The sequence below is a fragment of the Colletotrichum acutatum genome (genome assembly GCF_030867785.1).
Source record: "Colletotrichum acutatum strain CBS 112980 chromosome Unknown BDZ83scaffold_1, whole genome shotgun sequence".
Taxonomy (NCBI): Eukaryota; Fungi; Ascomycota; class Sordariomycetes; order Glomerellales; family Glomerellaceae; genus Colletotrichum; species Colletotrichum acutatum.
Genome location: NW_026848995.1, coordinates 501,270 through 525,747, shown reverse-complemented (window position 1 = coordinate 525,747; position 24,478 = coordinate 501,270). Strand labels below are relative to the sequence as shown.

General features: G+C 54.1%; 7 protein-coding genes across 7 annotated transcripts; 4 read left to right on the top strand and 3 right to left on the bottom strand.

The window, feature by feature from the left end:
* Nucleotides 1-385: 385 nt before the first annotated feature.
* On the bottom strand, nucleotides 386-1,454 carry BDZ83DRAFT_746210 (uncharacterized protein; the record flags this gene model as incomplete). Its single annotated transcript, XM_060513231.1, has 3 exons — nucleotides 386-1,003; nucleotides 1,084-1,185; nucleotides 1,347-1,454. The coding sequence occupies 3 exons, from the start codon at nucleotides 1,452-1,454 to the stop codon at nucleotides 386-388; spliced, it is 828 nt and encodes a 275-aa protein (XP_060371852.1).
* Nucleotides 1,455-8,442: 6,988 nt separating this feature from the next.
* On the top strand, nucleotides 8,443-11,227 carry BDZ83DRAFT_5049 (uncharacterized protein). The gene is made up of 2 exons (XM_060503296.1): nucleotides 8,443-9,790; nucleotides 9,842-11,227. The coding sequence occupies exons 1-2, from the start codon at nucleotides 8,777-8,779 to the stop codon at nucleotides 11,138-11,140; spliced, it is 2,313 nt and encodes a 770-aa protein (XP_060371851.1). The 5' UTR covers nucleotides 8,443-8,776; the 3' UTR covers nucleotides 11,141-11,227.
* A 780-nt stretch (nucleotides 11,228-12,007) lies between these two features.
* BDZ83DRAFT_746208 (uncharacterized protein) lies at nucleotides 12,008-13,187 on the top strand (the record flags this gene model as incomplete). Its single annotated transcript, XM_060513230.1, has 3 exons — nucleotides 12,008-12,324; nucleotides 12,421-12,602; nucleotides 12,781-13,187. The coding sequence occupies 3 exons, from the start codon at nucleotides 12,008-12,010 to the stop codon at nucleotides 13,185-13,187; spliced, it is 906 nt and encodes a 301-aa protein (XP_060371850.1).
* Nucleotides 13,188-13,321: 134 nt separating this feature from the next.
* BDZ83DRAFT_564006 (F-box domain-containing protein) lies at nucleotides 13,322-14,925 on the bottom strand (the record flags this gene model as incomplete). The annotated part of the gene is made up of 2 exons (XM_060503596.1): nucleotides 13,322-14,467; nucleotides 14,533-14,925. 2 exons carry the CDS (start codon nucleotides 14,923-14,925, stop codon nucleotides 13,322-13,324), a joined length of 1,539 nt encoding a protein of 512 aa, XP_060371849.1.
* A 457-nt stretch (nucleotides 14,926-15,382) lies between these two features.
* On the top strand, nucleotides 15,383-17,322 carry BDZ83DRAFT_596675 (mitochondrial carrier domain-containing protein). The gene is made up of 2 exons (XM_060506865.1): nucleotides 15,383-15,831; nucleotides 15,893-17,322. The coding sequence occupies exons 1-2, from the start codon at nucleotides 15,591-15,593 to the stop codon at nucleotides 17,035-17,037; spliced, it is 1,386 nt and encodes a 461-aa protein (XP_060371848.1). The 5' UTR covers nucleotides 15,383-15,590; the 3' UTR covers nucleotides 17,038-17,322.
* A 628-nt stretch (nucleotides 17,323-17,950) lies between these two features.
* Nucleotides 17,951-19,142, top strand: BDZ83DRAFT_746205 (uracil-DNA glycosylase-like protein; the record flags this gene model as incomplete). Its single annotated transcript, XM_060513229.1, has 2 exons — nucleotides 17,951-18,336; nucleotides 18,413-19,142. 2 exons carry the CDS (start codon nucleotides 17,951-17,953, stop codon nucleotides 19,140-19,142), a joined length of 1,116 nt encoding a protein of 371 aa, XP_060371847.1.
* A 1,088-nt stretch (nucleotides 19,143-20,230) lies between these two features.
* On the bottom strand, nucleotides 20,231-22,499 carry BDZ83DRAFT_687080 (rhamnogalacturonan lyase). Its single transcript, XM_060511276.1, has 8 exons — nucleotides 22,274-22,499; nucleotides 22,147-22,214; nucleotides 21,926-22,066; nucleotides 21,761-21,864; nucleotides 21,698-21,708; nucleotides 21,364-21,641; nucleotides 20,993-21,305; nucleotides 20,231-20,927 (listed from the first exon to the last, which is right to left on the bottom strand). Exons 1-8 carry the CDS (start codon nucleotides 22,485-22,487, stop codon nucleotides 20,422-20,424), a joined length of 1,635 nt encoding a protein of 544 aa, XP_060371846.1. The 5' UTR covers nucleotides 22,488-22,499; the 3' UTR covers nucleotides 20,231-20,421.
* Nucleotides 22,500-24,478: the final 1,979 nt, after the last annotated feature.

The following is a 24,478-nucleotide window of genomic DNA, read 5'->3' as shown; positions in this document are numbered from 1 at the left end:
TAGCAAAATTACCTCTTTGAATAGCGATTTTAGATGTTTGGTATTATGATACTAGACAGCTATTATGTTGTACTATTACTTGATGCAACTCGCTCCCTCTTCCTTCTTTGCGCCTCTTGAGGTCGTGGTGCTACTCATGACAAGGAGGGCCAAACAAAATTAATCAAGTCCCTCCGGGGTATAATAATAATGCGGAATAGCAAATGCCGTGCCTGCTCCCGAATCCGTGTCAAGCCTCCTTCTCTTTCTTCCTCTCCCCTCTTTATACATATATACATACATATGCATCTCCATGTTCGCGTATCCCGTCGATTAAATGAGGTGTGCGCTTGGGTTCCTCTTGCCCTCCTTCTTTTCGCTCCCTCTTTCCGACTTCATTCCGCCCTCAGTGCTTGGAGGTGATAGTGCCCAGTTCCGTATCGTAGTTGCGGAAGCGCTGCTGGGCAAACTTGCCGTCCATACCCAGCTTCTTCTCCGTGATCCACTCCCTCAACCAGATGAGGCCCTTTGCAATGAGATAAAATACGATACCGGCCACCGCGATACCAATAATGTACGCAGCCACCTTGCCGCTGCCGTTCTTGTCGATATTGAGGAAGTCGTAGGTGTAGAAGCCCTGGGTGTAGTAGGTGACGTAGGCGAGCGCGAGGTACAGGGCGAGGACGATGATGAGCCAGAGCATGTGCACCCACTCGAGCTGGGCGGCGCTGGTGCGCGGGATGACGATCTCAAAGAGGGCAAAGGCCGAGTTGAGGCCGTGCTGGGAGATGTTGCTAAAGGCCTCAAACTGCTCGGTGTACCAAGGAGCCGTGTAGATGATGGCCCAGTAGACGATGGTCACGATGAAGGGGTAGGTGACGATCGTGCTATAGTAGAAGGCGTGCAGGGCCTGGAGAGGTCGCGGGAAGCGGTCGAGCAGCGGGGTTCCAGAGTGCGCATATGTGAAGGTGTGGATGGCCGAGATGAGGAAGTAAAATGCGAGTCCCCAGTACGTCAAAACAGTCTACGGGGAGGTTATTCCAAGTCAGTCTTGCGCCCCATTCGACATACTGGTACACGAAATGATATTCGAGGTTTGCTTACGAAGTAGGAAAAGCTCTGGCCGACAATCTTGCACCCGCCATCTTCGGCGTGAGTACAGGTCCAACCGATGACGAAGAAGCGGACGACAAAAATGTACAGACTCTGCGAGAGAACAGCATGTTAGTCACCATGAGCAATTTACTGTTTGTGGTGATTGAATAGGCAATCGCGCGTTGAGAGGATGGTGACGACATTGAGAGACACCCCAATGCACGAAGGGTCCTTAAGCGCGACGGAGGAGAGTAGGTAAAGCCAAGACTCACAATCAGCGCTCGACACGCGGCCAACAGATAGGGAGAAAGGAGCCATGAGGTCTCGAAGCGGTGAGAAGGATCCCAAAGATCTCTCCCGAAGCGGAATGCAGCGAACATCGTGATCTGCCAGGGGGTGATTGATGCCGGCTGGGATTAAGGGGGGGAAGGGGGAGTGGTGAAGCCCTTTACCCTCTCAATTTTCCTTCACGATGATGAAGTTTTGGAGTTGAGCTAGAAGGACGGGGCAATTGCTCGAGGACCCAAGAGGATTTTGAACGTGGGCCTTGGCTTTCGGCGCGGGTCGTTGGTTCGCAGGGATGGTCTCCGCTGGCTGAGAAATCGCAATTACTTTTTGCTGCTGGGGGAACCTGGCCCTTGATGGAAGGGCGCGCCGAGTCTCACGGGATGTCGCGTGCCGGATGTTGATGCGGGAGACCGTACGGATACGAATACAGAGTAATAATTGTTGATGATGTTCGCGGCTATGAACGACTGGATGCTATCTGCCGTATGTTCTGTTATTGTTGTTGTTGTTCTTCCTGTCAATGCCACATTACGACCTCACCCAAAGAAGGATGAACTGATTCGACCACCAGGAACTGTGTAGCAGTCGTAAGCAACGTCGCGAGGCCCAATGTGTAAGCTGGGCCGCGGAATGCGACCATAAAGGTTTACCAAGGCTGTATACAGGTACCGACGGCTCCACGATAGGTATGGCCGATGCCGACACCTCTTTTTTTGGTTCTTCTATCCGCTTTTTGTGACTTAGGAACCTGGTCAGCAAAGAGGGTCTTGACCGTTGCTGCAGTTAGCCGGAGATGATGTGGGGGGCCCATGTACGATGTGAACGGGAGCATAAGGGGGGAAACCATGGGTTTTCTTGAATTTCTCGAGTTCGGCCGAGAGCGTCAAAAAAGAAGATTTCGCCCGCTACATGTCCACGTCTTCTCACAAGCGTCTCCCTTCCCAAACTTGGGGTTCGACTATGGCGAGTAAGACCGTCAGCCGAGAATAGCTGACCCTGATTTGGTGAGTAGCCACGTAAAGAATGCCACCGTGTGTTTTGGGCTATGTTGTGTGGCTGACGCCAACTGAGCTGATCCAATGTGATGGTGCTCTACTAAGAAGTGGCTCTTCGTCGTCAGCCATAATTGATGATAGCAGGAGCCTTCGATAGTGAGGAAGTATCCGGACGGGCGCAAACTCCTTCTCCCGCTAAAACAGTGAGCGGAAATCCTCGAATAATCAGCTGAGAGAGCCCATAGCCCATTGTGGCTCGGCTGGCGCGACTGCTTCTTGGTTTGTGACTACCGCGTATCCGTAGTTCTCACCCCGTTCCTATTGCCGTTCCCCTGGTACAAGATGCATGCTGCGGGGTGAGGCTCATGCAGAGAAGAAGTAGATGCTTCTCAACTTTGGTAAGCAGATTGTAGATCGATCTCCAGATGAACCGACCGTCGATCAACAATTGTCCCAGGCTTCCAGGGCCAAAGGTGGCACAAGGGGCACCATATGACGGATCGAAACCAGGAAATGCCCTGCAGCCGCGCTTGTCGTGCAAGATGGGCTGAATCGTGGTTGCCCGTCATTTCCGCGCTTGCGTTGTGAAGGAGAAGCGCGATGCAAATACGGCCGCCACTTTCCGACCCTTGAAGGAGCCACTGCGAAGCCAATATTTGTCCACGGTGAAATTTTACCGCGAGGGGTTGAAATGTAGAGGAGATCGATGGCTCAATCCCACAGGAGCCACAATGGCTATCGTGACGTGAGCGACCCCTTGGCGACGGTAATGCGGAAAGAGACTTGTCAGAGTCCCACATGAGCCCCCCGGAAAGTTGTGGCTCATCGCATCGTCATGCCCGTCATCTGCCCTGTAGGCCCTCAGGATGGTCACACTATCGTATCCCCATTGCTAAGGTAGAGGTGGGTTGGCAATGTTCGCCAAAACCAATACTTCGCCAAACCGACTTGAACCGTTGCCAATTGCAGTCGTATGAGCCACCGAGCGAGATGTGGTAATCTGGTTCGTCCCGCATCATTGGGTCAGGGGAAATCGTCAGCGGGCCGTTTTGGGCTTTTATTGGAGTTGAAGAGGCCACAACGGGCCGTATGGCACCAGTCGTTGGGTCGTGTCTGTAAAATAACCGGACCAAGACGCGCTGGAGTAGGATCGATAGTCATTATTAACATTGAACGTCGCGCTTCTTTGGGCCGAGGCTTTCGGCCTAGTAAAGCCCCCATGAATTGCCCAGCAAGCTCCGTCGTCACTCCATCAGAAGCGCAGTGGTTGCTCGCACAGACTAGCTCTATAGTCAGCGTCAGGGGCTTTTGGACCGAACCCGATGAGGCTCCTCGGTTCATCTCGTCTTTTCTGGTCACTCGTCTCTTCTCGCTTTCCCCCTGTTCCAGCCATGCCAAGGGTGTCGCAACTAATCTTGAAGGGCGGTCATCAACTGGGGAAATTCAAGCCAAGGACTCCAAATGAACGTTGCAAATCAGGTCAAATATTCCACTCGATCGATAAAGAGGTTACTGGGAAGAGTCAAGGGCTGCAAGCGGGCTCCATGGTCGGGAGACGAGGCCGATCGATCGGTTCAGTGAGCCTATGTCCACAGATGGAAATGAAGCCGGAGAGGCGAGCCGTTGATACAACCTCGTGTCAAGCAACGGCCACAAGATGGTGGGTGTCAAGTGTAGACACGGTCGGCGGTTTGAGACTCAGGTCTAGCTCCAGCCGCTTCAAACATCGTAGGCCGTGCGATCAAAGACCAACTAGGAGCTGATGCCCGCGACAGGCGTTAGAGGAATAAAGAGTGTGAGAGCAGAGTCCACCATGAGTATTCGGGGCATCGGCATTGCACACCCCGTTTTGCGAATCGTGCCCCCATTGACGGAGAAAACTAGTCACCGAATTTGGAATGCTTCTCAGATGTCGACACATGATATCATGAGATGCGAAGTCAATGATTTTTGTCGTCTACGCCGCGGAAATGGTCAATCGCAACCTCCAGACAACAGCATACGTCATGCCAAAGTGAACGGATGCTGCTGACATCTATACCACGGTAGACTATACTTGTCGAGCTGTGTTTGGTATTTGCCCGGCGGGTATGGCCTGGGCTGGGCCAAAAACAGGCGAAGCAAATAATTGCATCGCCAGGACTTCTTCAGGCCCGGTCGTCGTTGACAAAAGACCCAAGAGGCACCTTTGGATGGCAAGGTTGCAGTACGAAGTGCCATAACATAACCATTGAATGTGGGCCCTCAATGGCGCGTCAAATGGAACATGTAACGGCACTTGGGCACTGGGAGGGCGGCTTTCGCAGGCTGTGCCTCCAAAGTGTACGGATACCCCTCTCCTATGAATCAATTTCATCGTGCGAACGCGAGTTATTAATTGGCGAGCCGGAGGATGACTTCTGGAATGGGCTGGATAACGGGTGACGACGACCAACTTCCCCAAAGCATCCGTATTCGGCCATGAAAGGAAGTTGTGTCAGCGGTTGAACAATACCGTGGTAAGACGACGTCCCAGGCTGGCTGTCAAGAGCAGGGGGTTGGATCCCAATCGAGACTCGGTCCTGCATCGTGGAGATAGTCTCGTAGCCCTAGGACAAGGCACCTTGTCTCCCGTTGGTTGTCGGTAGAAAGGTGTGAGTTGGATTTGATTGATAGTTTGGAAAAGCATCGTCTACTGCATGTACTAGGTAGTGCGAGGTGCCAGTCAGTGCAGGCTGCAGGCCGCAGACAGCAAAAGTTTGGCTGGTACTTTTTGCCGTGTTTGGTGGCTGACGAAACATCTGCCCGCTTGCCTTGGCGTGCATATACTAGCCGCAATGACTGCGTCGGTGGATGGCGGCTGATTAGTTTCTTTCGGCGGGTTGAATGCTGGGACGGCCCATCTTGTCAGCAGTCCGGAGGGGATAATTTGACTCTTATGCTGCAGAAGCAAGCAGAAGATGCTTTCGACGGGCATACTATAGGCATCGGCTGCAGTAGGTATGAGCATCAGTGCGTCGAGTGCGTCCCGGTCCTAGACCATACGTCAAGGTAGGGGGCGGAAAGGGAAGTGGGTGAAGACATCTGCTCGGTAGGAGGGCACCTATTAACAGACGGACAGTCAATCAACGCGGAGGTGGACACCATCGAATAATGTCCAAGTGACAGAGTCAGTCACAGCTCTCGTAGTCTGGCAACCCAGTCAGTAAGTCCAGTGGCGTCAAGCAAGAGGGACCTGCTCTTTGCATAAGGAAGACGAACAATGAGACCGAACTTCTCTCTTCATCATCGAGGGCCACACCTAAGGTTTCTGGTGTCATTTGGAAACGCGCATCACGATCCGTACAGAGTATCCGTACTTGGTACTGGAGTTTGGAGGGTCAGAGTTCGAGAGCCGGAGACCGCTTTTCGCCCGAACAGAGGGGTGGCAGTTGGAAGTATTGGAGGATCGAGGGGTGGAGAGAGAGAGAGAGAGAGAGAGAGAGGCTACGTACTCCGTACTGCGTAGGTTGAAGACTGGGCCCGGGATGATTGGGGGCTGTTCTGTCCCCTGAGCTCGAACCGGCAGCACGAAGACGATTTCGAATTCAAGCAGCGAATTCTGGGGGAGAATGCGGTGCTGATTCTTGAGCTGGGTTCAGGGCGAGGTCTTGGTCAGTACTTCAAACAGAACATGGTGCATATGAGATGGTGAGGTGGTGAGGATGGTGAAATCTTCCATGGTGAGGTTGGGGCCGATGTGGGTTCCATAAGGTGGGAAGGTACGAAAGTAAGGTACGGAGTACTTGGTAGTCCACGGGTTCGTACTCCGTAGGGGACCCTGCGAGCGAGTCCCTGTCTTGGGAGGAGCCTCGGGTGGTTCTGGGCCCTTTCCCTTTTGCAGCTTGCCATGTTCTTCCCCGTTTTGCTCAGGGGTTCGAGGAAAGAAGCAGCGCTAAGGCAGAAAAGAGCAAGGGCGGCAGGGGTCCATGGGAAACGATTCAACTCTCAAGGGGGTGGAAGGAGGGACGGGCGGGTGCTGCTGGGTCCTTCCTTTCTTCCTTCTGCTGGGGTCAACCTGAGGCGTCCCTTTTTTTCCTTCTTTTTTTCTCTCTTGATGACATGGAGCAATGTGATGGCTGCGGAGAGGAAGAGGAGGGGGGCAAAGCAATAGAGCGATTCGATTGATTGCCTGTGGAATGACTGAGTAATACAATGAATCTCGGAAGAGGCGATGAAGAATCGGACGAGGGCCTCTAGCTAGGTAGGTACTCGAAGACCTTTTTGGTGAGTGCCTAAGGTAGGTAGGTAATGGAAGAGATTTCATCAAAGGAGAAGGAAGCAAAAGTGTCATTCCATACGAACCAAAGACGAGTGTCATAACTGCAAGGGCGAAGAAGCACCGCCGCTTGTAGACACGAGACTCGAATGAGAGGAAAAGGGAGAAAGAGAGTACGGATATACACGTACGAGTACTTTACCTTGGGGCAAGGAACATACTTGGATCGAAGTATCTTCTCTCCCATAGAGCTCCCCCCATGGTTCAGGTACTCCGTAATGGTCCCATGGCAGCGGTGGTCGCAGGTGTCAGTTGAGCCTGCCCGATTCCACGTCCTTGTCAATGTCAAGTGACTGTCACTGGATGTCAAGGACGATGTGTCAGTGCTGTTCAACCAACGGCAGCAGCATCTCCTTTCTTTTCTCACTCGATCCTGGAGCCCTGCTAGAAACAACACATATGTACTGCGGTAGACACATACACTCGTACTCGCCCCAAGCTGCATTTTGTTTCTGGGCGAGGTACATAGCCTTACGGTCGGGATCCCGAAGTATCTTTTCCTACCTTACTGTGGTACGGATACCTCACAGACATCCTCTCGGAGTGTGCACATGAAATACCATTTCGAATAGAGGCGCAGGCAGGAGACTACTTGGAGATACTTGCCTTACCTAAGATAATACACCCCGGGCTTCCCCCTTCCCCTACCAAAAAAGGCACTGGCACCATTTTGCATCTGCAACTCACGCTGCGCGTCGCGTAGCTTGCCTGGCAATTGGTACTCACTCACTTTTGGGCCCCAAAGTAGCAGCAAGTGTACTTCAAGTACGGAGTACGGGGTGAGGTATCTACCTCTGTGTGTAAGGTGGTGGTGGAAAAAGGAGCAGGGCGAACACCACCCACCTTGCCCGCCTGCTTGGTCTTGCCTTTTCCTTGCGTTAGCGTAGTCGCCGGCATTCGAGCCACTCATCCCTCCACCTTCGTTCAATCAATTCAATTTAGTGGAGGGTGGGTAGATGGATGTACGCCTGTCCAGGTCCAGGTTCAGGCCCAGGGCACCCCCATCTCATCCCATCCCATCCCACACCATCCCATCTCATGGTCCATCGCCGCGCAAGTCACTCCCTCTCACACACCACACACACCACACCTCACTCTCTCTCACTCGCGAACTGCATTTCCGGGCTTTCTTTACCATCCCAGCGAGAGGCGCCCTACGGACCTTACTACCAACAGAGCTTCTTTGCCCTTTTCCCTCCTCTCGACTTCTTCCTCCATCCCGTCACTCTTTCCAAGGCCACGAGGTAGACTTGAGATCCAACTCTCTATCTGTCTGTACCATTCACTGCCTACCATACTTCGTCCACTTCAGCCCGCCTCAACTGTCCAGTCCCTCCTCTTCAGACTTCAAACTCAACCCTCGCCTCATCCATCTCCGCCCTGGAATGCTATTCTCTGCCCCTCTCGCCATTCTTGCACGAATACACGACTGAGCGTACGACGGGAGCCTTGACTCTTGAGCCTTCTTCCCGGTCCCGATCCCGCCGTCATCGCTTGGCCTTCCCGGTTGCTCTTTTTCGCTTCTCGTTGTCCTGAGCCTAACCCTTTTACTCATAATCCTAATATTATCCCACTTCACACTATAATCTATACCTTACCCTGTCTGGCCTTACCTTGCCTCCGACATCCCTCCTTGCTCGCCCGCTCGCCCTTTTTCACCATTGCGACAACCCCGAATCTATTCTTGCTCGTTCCTCTCTTCCTCAACCCCCCTCTCTCACCTTCCAGGGGCTGTCCTGCCTGCCATGTCAATCTGCGACTGCTGAACACGTCTTTTTTCTCCCCTTCGACGCGGCTGCTTGTTGCAACATCTCGACTCTTTTGCCAATCTCATCCAACCAGAGCCAGCCATTCGCACACCCAACACTCCGTACAGAAACCACCACCACCACTACCACCACCACTTGTAAGACCAGCAGTGACAGTTGTGGTCTCCCACACAGCGCCCGTGTCGCACAGCGTCGTACGTTATACCTCCGACTCTGCTATTCGACCTCCCGCATCGCACGACTCCGACCGAACCACCAGACCCGTACTGTCGAGCGGCTGTGGCAGTTGTCGCACGCCAATGGTCTCTGCCGCTCGTCTATAGCCTCTCAAGACACAGCTTCTTCTGTACGCCATGGCTACATCAACGGGCTTCCCACGTATGTCCTTCGGGGCCAACAACAACCTCGACTTGAGCTTGGACCTGCCAATTGTTCTCTTCCCCCCGTCAGACGATCTACCTTCTCCCATTTATGAGAGTGACGATGAGGATGCTCAGCGAACACCGACCATGGCTACCGTGCCCCAGATCCCAGACCGCAGCACACGTCGAACAAATAACGAGTCACCGACACTGGGCAGCCCCAAGGTCCCTCGCCATCCTATCCCCTCAATGCAGGCCGCTTTCGCCGAGTCGTTCCTCGAAGTCGCCGACGGCAATCCTACCCAGAAACCGAAACTGAAAACTGCTGATGCAAAGATTCGTCGCGAGGAGCTCATTAGCCAGGAACGCGAAGATGACCTACCCGATATGCTCTGGCGCTTTCGCCCCGGCCAGCAGCAGCATGAGCTCCAGAAGCTCATGGCGCAGATATCGTTTGGCGTTTACTTGCTACTTCACGGCATGGCCAACAGCGCCGCTCAGGTTGTCAGTATCTTGCAGGGACACATCGATGAGGTGGACGAGTTTCTCGAGGTGGTCATGGAGGACTTTGAGCAGGCGACCAACGATTTGAAGGAGAGGATCGACTACCTTCGCCTGCCCATGGAGAACCTCGAAGTCTTTGAGAAACTGCTAGAGGACCGCAATTTTCGCCTCGAGATCGTACAAGGCAACGAAAAGATTGAGCATATCGTAGCTCGCACCAACATCCAGCTCGAACAGTACGACAAAGATGTGCAGCATGGCCTCGCCGCAACAAAGGAGTTTGCTGTTTATCTGGCTCACCAAAATGCAGGCAGTTGGCGCCAAGATCGCCCAGACGTGGTTGACATCTACGCCGCAATGAAAGGCAATACTGAGGGCTGGTACAACGCATTTGTGGAGTTGCAGGCTCAAGGCAAGGAGTTGAATACCTTGGTCGTCAAGCTGGGGAAAATGGTGGCTGAAATGAGCAAGAAGGCTGGCGAAGTGAGTCGAAGAACTTGGGTAAGTCGGACCAATCGCCCTGTGGTCTGTCCAGAACTAACCGCTCTGCAGGCCAGCATTCCGCCGTTCAGCCTACCGCTACAAGGCGCCCGAGTCGACGATGCCTCGTCGAATTCACCACCAGCTTCACCTCTCAGAGACCCGAGGCGCTCTACGCTGCGCGCGAATAGTGTGAGCGGCTCTGTCTCTACGGGGGGTAGGTCAAGTTCCAATTTGGCCTACTTTGACATCCCAATGCAGATACCATCGCCAGTAGCTTCTCCTGATCAGCGATCTGTCAAAACTCATAGAACATCGCACTCAAACAACACCATGCAGTCTTTCCACACCTCTCACTCTCACAACACGATTCATTCACAGACGACCACCAAGTCTCATAAAACCACACACTCTCATAACACCAACCACTCTCACGAGACGGCTCGCACAAGTCATACTACTCGCACCAATCAGAGCTCGCATTCTATCGCGCCAAAGCTCACTCTGGAGACTCCTGACGGCCCAATAACTGAGCCAGTTAGCGCTGAGGAGGAGGTGGAGGTGACACTGGACGACGGGCCGCTATATATACTCCAACCAAGGACCTACACCCCGCAGCCACCAGAGGAACGCATGCCTTCACCCGCCCCGACCGAATCATCAAGCAAGTACCAGCCCCAGCGCGAGGCGCCTCTCCCAACGAAGAAGACGTCGCTTCGCCAGAGAGTTTCTTTGAAGACGACTCCTCCAGAGTCAATCCAAATTCCACCCCCGTCATCAGATCTTCATCACACTGCGCGAGAGTCTCCTCGGGAGCGTCAGGCTCCAGATTCCGCCTATGGTTCTGACTATGACCAGCGGCAGCGTTACCATGCAGCGAACGAGCTCTCTCCGCCTGTACAGCAGCCGCCGGTGCTACCGTCTCCGAGGTCGGAACACCAGTATTACCGCCCGGTGCAAGCGAGTCCACACTCTCCACTACAGCAAAGGCCGCTCACTGCTGGCGCGCAGCCCAGATCTCCTTATGGTCACCAGTCTGGGTACTATCCCACTCACCAGAGGAACGCACCATCCCGTCTAGGAGGCGCAAGCATGTTGAGCAATGTCACGACCATGACATACGACTCGCAGATGACAGCGAGCGGAGAAAAGCGACTGAAGAAGAAACGCAGCGCTTTTGGCTGGCTGAAGAAGGCATTCTCGCTTGACGAAGAGGAACAACGAGCATACGAAGCACGGAGGCAGCAGCAAACGCCCAATATGTACTACGACGGCAGAAGCCCCAAGTTCCTAGACGGCAAAAGAGTGGCACCGCCGCGGACTGCAGACAGCGTCTATCGCCAAGGAGGCAGCGTCTATCGACAACAATAAGTCGGCCGTGTCGTAGAAGGTTGTCATCGGCCTTTGTCCCCAAATGTGGTTCGTCGTCTGTAAGACTGAGAATCATGCCGAGTATGGACCACTGTTCGAGTTCGCCATTCTGCGCCTTTCGCCCGGTATTAGACAGAAAAGTGCGATATTGATACCCCTCGGGCGATCATTTCATGATATTACATCATTGTAATCATGCCACTCAACAAAAATTGTTGATGCATGCTTCGCGATGTACATTTTGGCTTACGGGTTTCCGTGAGCACATCACCATCTACTCGTTATTTCATGTTATTTGGAACAGATACTCGCAAACATGCGAAGGAAGGAAATCAGCATTAGTGCCCTGCCAGGCGTCGAGGCGTTTTAGTCATTCATGTAGCGACTTACCATTTTTCCGGTGCATCTACAAGCCAAACTTATTTTTTATCCGCCCGATGGAGGGCAGTAATATACGATTCTACGAGGATCCAAGACGAAATAGTGGGCCAAACCTCAACCCAACTCTAAATGAAAGCATCACCCCGCAATGTAGTGAACATATGCCATACCTGCGTCTGCTGCGGTCTACGCCCTAGTGTACGCCCTGTACCGGACCACCATCATCCCTGCACGATTGACCAAGTGCTCTGTTTCTTGTGTAGAAAGCTCCGATCAACCCGCATATCCTAGAATGCTCGTTTTCGTTAACTCTGTACGCCAGTTTTCTGTACAGCCAAGACGGTGCGGGATCCGCTTCATGTCCTTGTATCAGATAGTATAAATTCCGTGACGAGATCCAACAAGACTCGGTAGGATGTTCACTCTATCCTTGATTTCTCTTGAGTCACTAATATTCCTTTTCCTCAATCTCATCACCCCAGCGCCATGACAACCTCAGCGTCCAGGACGTGGTTCATCACAGGCTGCACGAGCGGCTTCGGGGAAGCCTTCGTGCGGAAGCTGCTGGCGGATGGGGATAACATCATTGCCACTGGTCGGGGCGGAGCAGAGGCTAGGCTTGCGCATCTGCGAGATACGACGGCAGCGGCGCGGTTGCGGATCATGGAGCTCGATGTCGGAGCGGCGTCTGAGGTGGAGATACGGGCCAAGGCGGCTGAGGCGTGGGGGTACTTTGATGGAGGTGTTGATGTGGTTGTGAATAATGCTGGGTATATCGTCTCTGGGCTTGTCGAGGAGTTGACGTGAGTTTTCATCTACCCCTTTTACTTACCCCCTTTACTTTACAAGTTCCGCATTGTTTTTTTCCTCTTGAGAGTCAGGGCTGACGTGAAAAACAGGCAAGAGGAGATGGAAGCGAGTTTCAGGACAAACTTCCACGGTCCGCTGAACATTACGCGCGCGTTTCTGCCGATGATGAGGGAGAGGGGGACGGGGACGCTGGTGTATATCAGTTCGCAGGCGGCGTGGCACGTTGAAGTTAGTGCTGGGGCGTATAGCGCGAGTAAATTCGCGCTCGAGGGTTTGTATTTTGCGTTTTACCAACTCCATCACTTACACCTTGCCCAATTTTGAACATCAGTCTGTTTTTCTTGAGCTTGGTATCATTATGGCGCCCTCTCATCCCGTCCCACTACCCTCAACGTGCAAGAAGAAGAACAAGAGAAGCTAATACTGGACTGTTTCGACCCCTGCCAAAGGCGCCGTTGAGACACTTTCCAAAGAACTTTCCATCCTCGCTACCAACCTAAAAGTCATCATCATCGAGCCCGGGTTTTTCCGCACAAAGGTCTTCAACAAGATATCCAACGTTCCGGCACGCATTCCCGAGTTTGCGGAGATCAACGCGGCGATCAGAGCGGGCGCCGAGGCGCTACCGGGGACGGAGCCGGGGGACCCGGAGAAGGCTGTTGCGAGGATCGCGGAGCTGGTGCGGGGCGACGGGATGGTGATGGACGTGGACGGGGTCGGTCGTGGTGGCAGTAGGGAGGTGCCGTTGAGGGTCGCGTTAGGGAGTGATGGGTGGGAGAGGATTCGGGATAAGTGCGTGGGTGTTTTGGAGGGGTTGAGGGCTTGGGAGGATGTTGCGAGGAGTACGGATTTGTGAAGAGCATCACTGGCGGTTTTTCTGTAGGAAGATCTAGAAAATCACGAGAGAAATCTGAGCGGAGTATGCCAAAAGTAGCCTATCAGCTTCTATTCCTCTTGTCTATTCAAGCCCCGGGAGAATGCAAAAAGCTGTCACTCCCCGATGCCGTAGCTCTTTACTCTACTAAAGAAGAAGGGCTTGTCGTTCTTCAACGCAAACTCGCCCAGGTCGTCCGTCAGCTTGTTATAGCTGTAGAATCCCTTCCAGACGAGCTTGGTGTTGCGCGCGCCGCCCTTGCCGGCGTTGCGCATCTCTAGATACATCCTATATGTGTACTTCGCCCCGACCCCCTCCGTCTCGACGGCCACATCGCCCTCGACCTCGCCGAGCGGCCTGTCCGGGTGATCGAGCGCCGAGGACAGCCGCCACCGCCCGCGGAGGCCGTGCTGCATGACGACGGACGGCAGATGCGCCGTGCCGCCGCCGTTGCGACGGTGCAGCTCGAGGAGGTCCTTCGTCATGTAGTGCACGACGTGGGCGGGTTCGTCAGTGGTGAGCAAGCTGATGACGGTACCGTCGCGGAAGAAGCGGAGGTAGCGGTAGTAGGTGACGATGTGAACGGGGCTGTTCCAGGTGATTTGGTTGGCATTGGCCTGGCCCGGTCGGATGTAGTTCACGGTGCTGATGTAGCACCCGTTGAAGCGGATCCGCGGCCTGTGCCGGAACATCTTCCGCCAGGACGAGTCGTAGAGTTCCGGGAGGAGGGTGAGGGTCGTGGTATTGCCCTCTTCCCTGCGGCGCCGCGCGAGCTCCTCCATGGTGACGTAGTCGAGGTCGCCGCTGTTGTCTTCCTCTTCCTCCAGCGGTTCCCAGGAGACGCCGCGTTGCCAATGGTAGTGCATGCCCGCGAAGCCGAACTCCGGGCCGAGGGCGACGCGGCGCCAGATCTGCTGCTCCGTGGCGACGACGTAGGCGAAGCGTTTGCAGATGAGGGACAGCCGTACAAAGTCGCCGACGTCGAGGACGGCCACGTCTTTGAAGATATGGACCAGGATCTCCTCGGGCATGCCGGCGATGGGACAGGGCGGCGCCGGGTCGCCTTCTACTGGTGGGGGCGCTGCCGATACGGCGAGACCTGAGAAGCCGGTAATCAGCTCGCTCATTGTCTGCGTTTCTACTGGCTTGCTTGCTGCGCTTGTGGCGGCGGTCGCAGGACCTGACGCCGAGGGCTGTGGCGCTTTCGCGGCACCGGCGGGGAAGTGCTTCTTTCGGTACGCCAGGTCAACTCTGTTATCCATCTACAGTGGAAAGTTCAGCATGATCCTAGTGGAAGAGGCAGATTAGCGAAGCATTGGCTCCCTACCCTGAATGCCTTGCGGTACAACTTGAGACTGTCCCCCAAGCTGCCGATTGCTTCCTTTTCGACGGCTTCTTCAAAGTGATCCAAGGCAGATACCAGTTCTCTGGCCTTACTGGGGTCAGACTGTCCATCCAGGGTCGGACCGGCAGCAGGCGGTGCTGGTTCATCGAAAACGAGAGATTGTGCGTATTCCTCATCCTCTTCTATTTGAGACCTCTTGACGATTACAGTTTTGGGAATCTCTGCAGGTACTGATTGCTTGGATGATGAAGGTGCATCCCTTTTCGACTGAGGTGCCCCAGCTTCTGGGACAACTTTTCTGTGCTTCAGCTCGGTCTGCCATTGTTGCCGGAAAGACTCCAGCTCAGAGTCGAGCTGTGGAGGTTCGTCTACCATGACTGATAGCTATGACGCTCAAAATTTATGAGCCTGTGGAGCTGAGGAAGTGCTATGACAGTGACATTGATTATTTCTTTGAAATTCAAGGTGGGCGAGGGCGTTGTTTGGTGAATTCAAAATTCCGAATATCTCTAAGACACGAAGCTGCGATATGAGATGTAGTTAAAGTCGACCACTCATCATCGACAATGATGCTGTAAGCAGACACGGAAAGCACGCCGAACTGGAGTCAGACGGCGTGTGAGGTGCCACCTGAGTTCCACCGTGTCTGCTGCTTATCGGTGACATTTTGTGGCGCACCGATGGATCCACCATAGTTCCAACCAATTGGGTCAGGGGGTTGGTCCGTGACATCACCTTAAACGGTTTGGGCTCGGCTCGGCCAGCAAGGTGCCCCGGCGCCACCCATTTCATTATCTCCGGCAAATTTTTGGGGGGAAGAAATGGAAGGGACCAGAGTCGGAGCGCGCACCCGGTTTCGCAGTCATGACGAGGCGACTCTCCCCGTCTAGCGAACGGGGTAAGGCTAATTAATTCTCACCCTGCCTCTTTTTCTAACTTCGTGAAAGCTTGTACCTCTTTCCTAACCCCCTCATCCGTCGAACCGCTTGTCATTTTCCATTTTGGCCAGCTTCTTACTGCACCACATTCCTGCCGACCGGATGACCGCAGCATCTTTCCCAAGCTCCGACTTCCCCGACGATGCAAGCTGGTCCGCAATGACTACCATCCACCAGGCCACCCGAGGCCAGGACCACGACAGATTTGATCCCGATGACTCTTTCCCGATGGCGCGAATAGCTCAGCCCCCGACCAACGGTAGCGGAGGAAGTGACGATGATATCACGGCGCCGCAGAAGATGATCTCGGCCATGTCGGGTAGTCTTTTGACATCGCTTCTCGGTAAGCTAGCTAAAGCGCGAAACGGGATGTGAGCTTCCCATACGCTGACACGCATATGCAGTGACGCCCCTCGACGTTGTCCGAATCCGATGGCAGTCGCAAAATGTCACCCCGCCAACGGTAGACTTTTCACGGCTGGCTATGACCACCGACACCCTCAAGACTTTCAACACGTCGAACCTCGGAGTCACAGCATGCTGCCGGGAGGTATTCTTCATGAACAACAACTCCGAACTATGTCTCGCGATGCCGAGAGCGGCAGAAGGCGCGGGATCTTCTGCTGCTGCTGCATGCTCTGTCGAGGAGGTTGAGCGTAAGACAATCAGCTCTACCATGGACGGTCTGAAGAAGATTGCGCGAAATGAAGGATTCACCAGCCTATGGAGGGGTTTGTCTCCGACGTTACTAATGACGATCCCGGGTAACATCATCTACTTTACTGGCTACGACTGGATGAGATACAACAGAAAGAGCCCAATCGCGCAAAGGCTCAACGACGATACCGCTCCGTTGGTTGCCGGTTCCGCAGCTCGCGTTCTGGCCGCAGCTGCCGTTAGCCCGATCGAGCTTTTCCGTACAAGAATGCAAGCGTCGACCGGCAACTCTACGACCGGCCATCTCGCAAACACGTTCCGCGACATCAAGGATATGGTCCACAGCAGCGGATATACTTCTCTATGGAGGGGCCTGACCTTGACATTGTGGAGGGATGTGCCCTTCTCAGGCCTGTACTGGTGGGGGTACGAGACGATACGGGGTAGATTGACAGATTTCCGAGAGACCGGCCGCGGCCGGACTTTGGATACTAGAGGATCACGAACCCAATCGCGCCGCCGGTCTCAGAGCCACGAAAACCACACGGAAACCATGACAGACAGCTTCATTGCTGGCGCCGTCTCGGGCGGATTCGCATCAATAGTGACGATGCCGTTCGATGTGGGCAAGACCAGGACGCAAGTGTATCGCGAAGCGCCCCGTCAAGCGGGTGAAGCCAACGCGGCCAAGGCCGCTGCGGCTGAACAGGGCTCTATGGTGCGCCTGCTCTGGCATATCTTCACGACGGAGGGCATCGGCGGCCTGTGGAAAGGATGGATTCCCAGAACGCTCAAGGTGGCTCCGGCGTGCGCCATCATGATCAGCAGTTACGAAGTCGGAAAGCGGGTATTCAGGGGCGTGAACGAGAAGTCTAGGAGGGACGCGGACTAATATTGGAGCATCATCACCACTCATTCCATTTCCAGCATTATTGGGCGTTCAGCGGGCTGCTATCTATTGACGATGGGAAGGAAAAGAACCCGGGCCTGGAGTTTGCATGCCGAGCGGCATACGTCGCGGTTGGTTTAGACATTGGGGAAAACAAAAATCGTGTAATTCTAGTTGAAGTGTAATGATACCTCGTCCACAAAGTGGTTTTACTTTCATGTCATACTTGAGTCATGGTTGATCCCAGCCTTGTGGTGACAGGATGCATTGCCCAATAATGGATTGGTATTAACCTTGAGGTGAGATAAGGTAAGGTAAGGTACCTACCTACCTACCTACCTCAGGTAAGCCAGAGATCTTGATGAAGTCACCACTTCGTCCCAAATAGCCGACGGGAGCTCTCAGGGGCAATTGGAACCGCTAAGCTGCCGGGGCCGCTGCAGGGCTGCAGCTCCCAGGCAGCTCCCCGCCCCCTACCAGCCACTAAAAGCCTCCAGGACGCGCCAGAACAGCGGGTCAATCAACTCGCGTTAATGACTTTTCCAATTGGTAGCGCGTCACCACGCGACGGTCCGCAGACTGGGTGTTCGAGCTTTAAGGCCAATGGAGGGCTAAGGGAAATCTCATTCTCGACTACACTCCGTATTCAGTCTCTCTTCTTCCCCCACTCCAAACCTCTTTCTTAGCCCATTGTATTACATCCATTTAACGTGAACAAGACCGACCCAAATCTGAATTCTGTACCAGCTTTATGACGATTTAAATTTTTCTTGTCTGATCCAAATTCTCCATCACAATTGGTCCTCTACGCCTCGCCAGGTCAGCAACCCACGCCGTCCTACGTCCGCGGCCAGGTCAACGGCCTGCCAACGTCATCGTCTCCCTCTCGTACAGCTTTCCCTCTCCACACGCCAACATGTCCACACTCAAGCGCAAGGCCGGCACGCTGTCTGCCTCCGACAGCAAGAAGCCCAAGCAAGATGGGAGCATCATGTCCTTCTTTGGGGCCCCGAAGCCGGCGGCCGGCAACAAGGGGGCTGGTTCCACCGCAGCAGGTGCCGGTGCTGCGGCCGCTCCCGAGGCGCCTGCGGTCAAGTTCGACAAGGCCAAGTGGGTTGCCGGACTGACGGCCGAGCAGAAGGAGCTGCTGCAGCTCGAAATCAGCTCGCTGCACGAGAGCTGGCTGGCCCTTCTCAAGGACGAGGTCACTAGCAAGGAGTTTCTGGACCTCAAGCGCTTCCTGAACAGGGAGTCGGATGCCGGGAAGAAGTGGTTCCCCCCAAAGGAGGATGTGTACTCTTGGTATGTTTTCAACTGTGATTCCGCATCGTGATCCCCCAGCAAAAGTCATCCTTTTCTAACCGTAAGCTTTTACCAGGTCCCGTCACACCCCTTTCAACACAGTCAAGGTCGTCATCCTCGGCCAAGACCCCTACCACAACGTGAACCAAGCCCACGGCCTCGCCTTCTCCGTCCGCCCGCCCACCCCGGCGCCCCCTTCCCTCAAGAACATGTACATCGCCCTGAAGAAGGACTACCCTTCCTTCTCCCCGCCCCCCAATAAAGGCGGCCTCCTGACTCCCTGGGCCGATCGCGGCGTCCTCCTCCTCAACACGTGCCTGACGGTGCGGGCCCACGAGGCGAACTCCCACGCCAATCGCGGCTGGGAGCGCTTCACGCAAAAGGTCATCGACCTCGTCGCCGCCAAGCGCTCGCGCGGCGTCGTCTTCATGGCGTGGGGCACGCCCGCGGGCAAGCGTGTCGTCAAGGTCGACGCCAAGAAGCACCTCGTCCTCAAGAGCGTGCACCCGAGCCCGCTCAGCGCGTCGAGGGGCTTCTTCGACTGCGGGCATTTTAAAAAGGCAAACGAGTGGCTCGTTACCCGGTACGGCGCTGGCGCCGAGATTGATTGGGACCTGAGCGGGACGGCGAAGAAGGTCGAGGCCAAGGCTGTTGCGCCGCCGGAGACCAAGGTTGCTAAGACTATTGACGTTGACGAGGATGAAGAGGCTGAGATGGCCATGGCTGCGGCTGCGGCTGAGGCTGAGAAGGAGAATGAGAAGGCCAAGGCGTCGCCCAAGGATGATACCGAAGAAGAGGAGGAGTAATGAGGATCTACGAGACGGATGGAAAAATGGACACGGTGTCGACGGGCTACGTTACGGGCAAGGCGGGCGTTTGGTAAAATCACGGTTTGGAATGAGAACGCCCCTTGCCTTTCGAGCCTATCTTCTAGGAAAAGGGTTTGAACGATTCGACGAAACTTTGTACACCAAGGCACTAGATGATACAGCCTGATACAGGTACATGAGGGACCCACGCTTAGATGCGAACATGCTGGGTCAGATGATGGAATTAGCTACTCGGGATTTCTTACTGCAACAGATACTAATGCAGACGATGAAAAATGATTGAGCCCCTTTCCAAGCGTACATGCGTTTCTTCTAGAGCTGTGAGAACATGTGCGGTGCCTTTGAAAGGCATCCGTTGAATAAGTTGGAGTCTCGGAGGCTCTCATGCCGCCGGCTAGCTTTCACATGAATCCATGTGGTTTCTGGCACTGCGTGCAGACTTATGTCTCTTGGAATTGAAAGCTTTCATAGCCCGAAGCTCGAGCATGGAAGTAATGTGGACTTGGCTCTCGTTCAAGGCCAGCGTGGAACACGACAGACGTACGATCGGCATTAAGCTGTCTAGATTCCTTTGGCTTTGACGCCTCGAGGTTGTACAAGAAAGCAAGAAAACATGTTTCCGTACGGAAACATGTTTTGGTACAAAAACATGAAAACATGTTAAGAAAACATGCAGTCAAGCATAAGAACATCCTCAAAACATAAAAACACGCAAGAAAACAGCCAAGGTAACATGGAAACGTCAAATACAACAAGACAACATGTAAACGTGCTAGCAACGCAGGAGGTGCAAATTACGCACCTTCGACCGCACGTTCAATCGCGGAACAATCAACTGGCCGATTTGATGCTGGCAAGCTCCCTTCATCACAAACTACTCAGTCCCATTCGACTTGGTCTTGAACGAACGAAAATCAACCCGACCGTAGTGACGCACCACAACGTGAGTATATGTCGCAGCATGGCCCCTTTGTCGTAATTGACAGTTAATGACAGGTTCCTCATTACTGAAAGAAGGTCACTTGAACACTCGAGATTGATTCAGATCGAGGCTCAAAGGCCCTGTCATTTGTGGCTTATATACGATGTTTATATTTACAGTGAATTGCAAAAGATATGTTCAAGAATAAAATGGCACAGAAGATGAAGAGTTGATGGCAGAGAACTAGGCTATGATAGCCCAAAGCGTCGTCAAGCCTTCAATAGTCTCTCCCAGCCGTCGGGCCGATCCGCCAAGATCGGCCGTCCTACTCCCTTAGGCCAGAAGCTCGAGGGCGTCAAAGCTGACACCAGGGCTGAGGTACTTCTCGCCGGAGCTGCCGCTGATGATGTTGATGGTGAGGATCTGCCACTCGCTCGTGCTCTGAATCCATGCGGACTGCGGCACGGCGAAGGTAAGCTTGACGTTGTTGCCGCGGTACGTGCCGACGGTCAACGAGCGGGTGCTGGCCTGGTTGGTGGCCGCGGGCAAGGCCGAGGCCCACGAGTTGACGTTAATGGCCGGGCGGCCGCCAATGTAGCCCTCCGTGATGCCGATGCGGACAGTGTGGCCGGCCGCGAGCTGGGCGGTGGTGAGCTTGAAGTAGATGAGGTAGCCGCTGTTAACCTCCTTCCACATGTAACCGGGGAAGCGGTTGGCGCTGTGGGTGCCGACGATGAAGTTGCCAGCGTTCCAGGTGGAGATGCGGGTGTCGGAGGGGTGCATGTAAGTGGGCTTCATGGGGGTGTCCTCGAAGTTCAGGAAGCCCTTGGGGGTTCCATCTATGCCACAAGTCAGCTGTTGTGTTCTTCATGTCTTCAAAGATTGTATAGGAAATCAAACTGACCCCACTCGCCGATGCGCCAAATGACAGCGTCATCCTGAGGATCAACACAGGTGATGGTATTGACGGCAGTACCGGCGCCAGCCTTGATGGTGACGGAGGAAGTGGCCACCTCGAGCTCGTCCTTGTAGACGGTCAATGTGTAGGTGCCGGGGATGATCTTGGTGATAGACCAAGCGCCGCCAGAGCCGGCGGTGCCCCAGTACTGGGCGGCGGAGTTGGACAGCCCGACGACGTATGTCTTGCCGGACTTCATATTGGAGAGGCCGACACCGGAAGCGTAGCCGCGACCAGAGGCAGGCACCCAGCCATCGAGCTAGAATTGTGTTAGATTGAGTATGCTACGTGATGTTACATAGGGAATGACTGCTTACGCCGAGGTCATCGAACCAGGACCAGTCGGCCTTGCGGGCGAAGAGGTTGCTATTGGGGTCTTCGCCGGCGGTGAAGGCCAGGACGGAGGGGCCTTGTAGACCAGTACGCATGGGGTCGGTGTGGCCCATGTTGTAGTAGTAGATGTCGTACAAATCCTCGCCAGTCGGGTCCGCACGACGGACGAGAGAGCGGAAGAAGGGACCGCCGCTGGCCTTTTCGTGGTTGCTTCTGATCATGAACAGACCGACGCCAGTCTTCTTGCGGCCGACGTAGTCGACTACTAGGGATCAGTCTTGTTACACACAAAGTTTGGAGAGGGGGTTGGACGCATACAGTCCATAACTCTGCGAGTTGTCAGTCAAGTTCTTTTGAGGAAATGGTCCTCTTGTAACGTACCGGCCGTAGTTGGAGCCCTGGTAGTGCTTGCTCTTGGTCAAGCCGGCGCTGTTGACGTTAATGTCCTGGGCCTCGATGATGGTGCTGCTGGCATCATAGAAGTCCTTTTTTACGTAGTTTGTCAGCTGGCTATCGTGGAACATTGATCGATCGAAGAGCACCTACACTCTCGGTAGAGTCGTGGGAGAAGATTCCGCCCGGGATGCGAACGATGTAGCGCATAGCAGAGACGGAGTCGTCTGCCTTATTCGTGAAGAGGTAGACATTGTTGTTTCCGTAGCGGACAAAGATCCAATGCTTGAGAGTCTGTGGACGTTTTTGAGTATACAATGCTTCGAGGTTATAGTGGGAAGGGCCCAAAAGGGGTATGAGGAGGGAAGACGTACGCCGTGGACGACCGAGACCTTGATGACGTTGCTGTAGCTCGTGATGCTGACCGTGCTGGTACCGAGTCCTTTTCCTTTGTCAGTTCTGTTCAATGCCTCTAGAACAAGACGGAATCCGTAAACCAACCTGATTCGACGTGGGTGTTCTTGCCGCCCCAGCCGTTGTACTCGACGCCCTTGTAGTTGAGCGAGGAAATATCACCGCAGCACTTGGTCACCTTGATGACGAGGCCAGAGCCGCTGTCAATGACATACTCGGAGCCGTTGTCCGTCCAGCCAAAGGCCGCCAAGACGACTGCCGGCAGGAAGAAGAGCGAGCACAGGAGCGAAAGAAGCAACATGGTTGCTGTTGGTCACCCGGTGTTACGGAAAACTCGCAGCAGCAGTGCGAGTCTTGGCAGTAAAAAGGAGCGACAGAGGGAAACGGAGAGGACGGCAGATGCGTAGCTTCCTTTCCTATTTCCTTTCTCCTCGGAGGAGGGCGGGAAACCTGGGAGCCCATCTCATTATATTGGCAAACCTGAAGCCCGCCCTGCCTGCCATCCTTCTCCTTTCTTTCCGCTCCGCCCCCAAGACCACAGTCCTCACGGTAAACCAGCCCAAAAGGAACTTAGACATTCCCGTCCCGGCCGACAAGATGTGCTGCGGAACTATCCTTGAGTCCTTGACAAACCTAACCCCCCTCTCTCAAGCAGCAAGCTTAATCACTTCAAGGAACCTCTATGGTGGGAATAGACTGAGGGTTGCGATGTAAGCGGAGGAGGGTGCGTGCTCGAGCTGGTCCCCCCATGTCGTCCATCCAGGACCATGGACCCTTCGGCGCTCATGGCCCTACCGGGCGCTTCGTCCGTGATCCTTGGGTCCCACTCCTTATGTCCGGGCATTGAACCCCCCGGCCGGACAGGAATCCTCCGGTTGGGAACTTGGGAAAGAAAAAAAGGTTCTTCTTTTCTGCCCACCGTCCACGTAAGTCCCCTCCCACGTGCGGCGTGCTTCCTCATTGTCTGCCCCTTTTGCATCACCGGGCTGATAATTTGGTAGTTCGTTCGAAGGGGTTGAATCGTGGAACAATATCGGCCGGGTCATTCTTGTGGGCAGTTCCTACGGCCCACGGGCTGGTGCCACTGGTGGAAATGCGCGTAAAAACACCTGCGAAAACCCGCCCGCCATCGGAATAGTCGGCCCTCTCATGACCCTTGTCCACGCGCTCGAGGTGACATCCGCGATATTACTTTATTGGCATGGCCTTTTCCATAGCCCGCATCGCAATTTTCTTTGCCTTTGCGCTTCTTTGCACCGCCTTACGATAGTCATTGGCTCATGGGTACATCATACATGGGAGCTGGAACATGCCATCGACTGCATCAGGCTGAATGTTGCATTCACATGCCGATCTCAAAGGCTTGACTTTGAGCTGCCGGCTCTCATACCCTCGCTGACAGGCGCCCCCTCGCGCCATACTACCGTAAGAAGCTGATCGCGTTGGCAGTCTGATTGGAAGGGATACTATACGCGCATGCTTCGCAACACTGGATACAATCCTTCCTTCAAGTGCCGTCACAGCCCATTAGGGGAAATTAAGAAGAAGTAATACATATCGCACCTGTCTGGTCACAGTCGATGAACACTGCGTACTCGGAGCTGCCCGCCAGAGAAACGCAAAGTCAGAAAAGACCTTCAAATGAGCACCGAAAACGAGAGGGTTCCGTGTGCGATACTACAAGAGGAAAGTCCGGATCGGCACAAGGGTCTTGGTGGGCCTCTAACGACTCACGAGGAACACATGGTAACATGGTAAATGGTGCCCGCTCCGCTATCCTGCTTCCAAGTCCCGAAAGGAGAACCACGAGATGGGCAGGTTATTGCGGCAGTTCTTGTATGCTGCCCACAAAACCTTCATGGCTATTAAATGGGGTTTCGCTAGACCGTTTGTACCCAGTCTTTAAACTCGGTATAACAGAACGTTCACTATTAACGTGTCCTCGACTAATTAGACAAACTCTCTTCTGTGAGGGCTGGAGCTCCTCGAAGCCATCCAGTCCCTCCCATTTTGAACAAATGATGCCAATATGCCTGATAAGACGGACGCTTGCACAGTAGTCAAGAAGATGAACCTTCACAAAGAATCAATTGCGCCATAACAGTCTTGCCCTTAACAATCGATAGGCAACCCTTCATAATTATACCACGATGCACAACCTGCTGGAAGAGGTAAGGCCTGTGTTTCAAAAGCAAACCCCCGGTCCCCAAAATACGCTCTGGAGCGCCCGCTCCGCGAGCTCGGAATCAAGCTATCTAGGTCCTTACATTTATCAAAATAAAGCCGTGGACT

Bases quoted from the DNA above. Each gene is read 5' to 3' on its own strand.
- BDZ83DRAFT_5049 (XM_060503296.1), top strand. From the start codon at position 8,777: ATGGCTACATCAACGGGCTTCCCACGTATGTCCTTCGGGGCCAACAAC. The intron at 9,791-9,841 runs GTAAGTCGGACC...ACCGCTCTGCAG, and splicing joins AAGTGAGTCGAAGAACTTGG to GCCAGCATTCCGCCGTTCAG.
- BDZ83DRAFT_596675 (XM_060506865.1), top strand. From the start codon at position 15,591: ATGACCGCAGCATCTTTCCCAAGCTCCGACTTCCCCGACGATGCAAGC. The intron at 15,832-15,892 runs GTAAGCTAGCTA...ACGCATATGCAG, and splicing joins TCTTTTGACATCGCTTCTCG to TGACGCCCCTCGACGTTGTC.
- BDZ83DRAFT_687080 (XM_060511276.1), bottom strand. From the start codon at position 22,487: ATGTTGCTTCTTTCGCTCCTGTGCTCGCTCTTCTTCCTGCCGGCAGTC. The intron at 22,067-22,146 runs GTACGTCTTCCC...AAACGTCCACAG, and splicing joins AGGTCTCGGTCGTCCACGGC to ACTCTCAAGCATTGGATCTT. The intron at 20,928-20,992 runs GTCAGTTTGATT...CTTGTGGCATAG, and splicing joins TTGGCGCATCGGCGAGTGGG to ATGGAACCCCCAAGGGCTTC.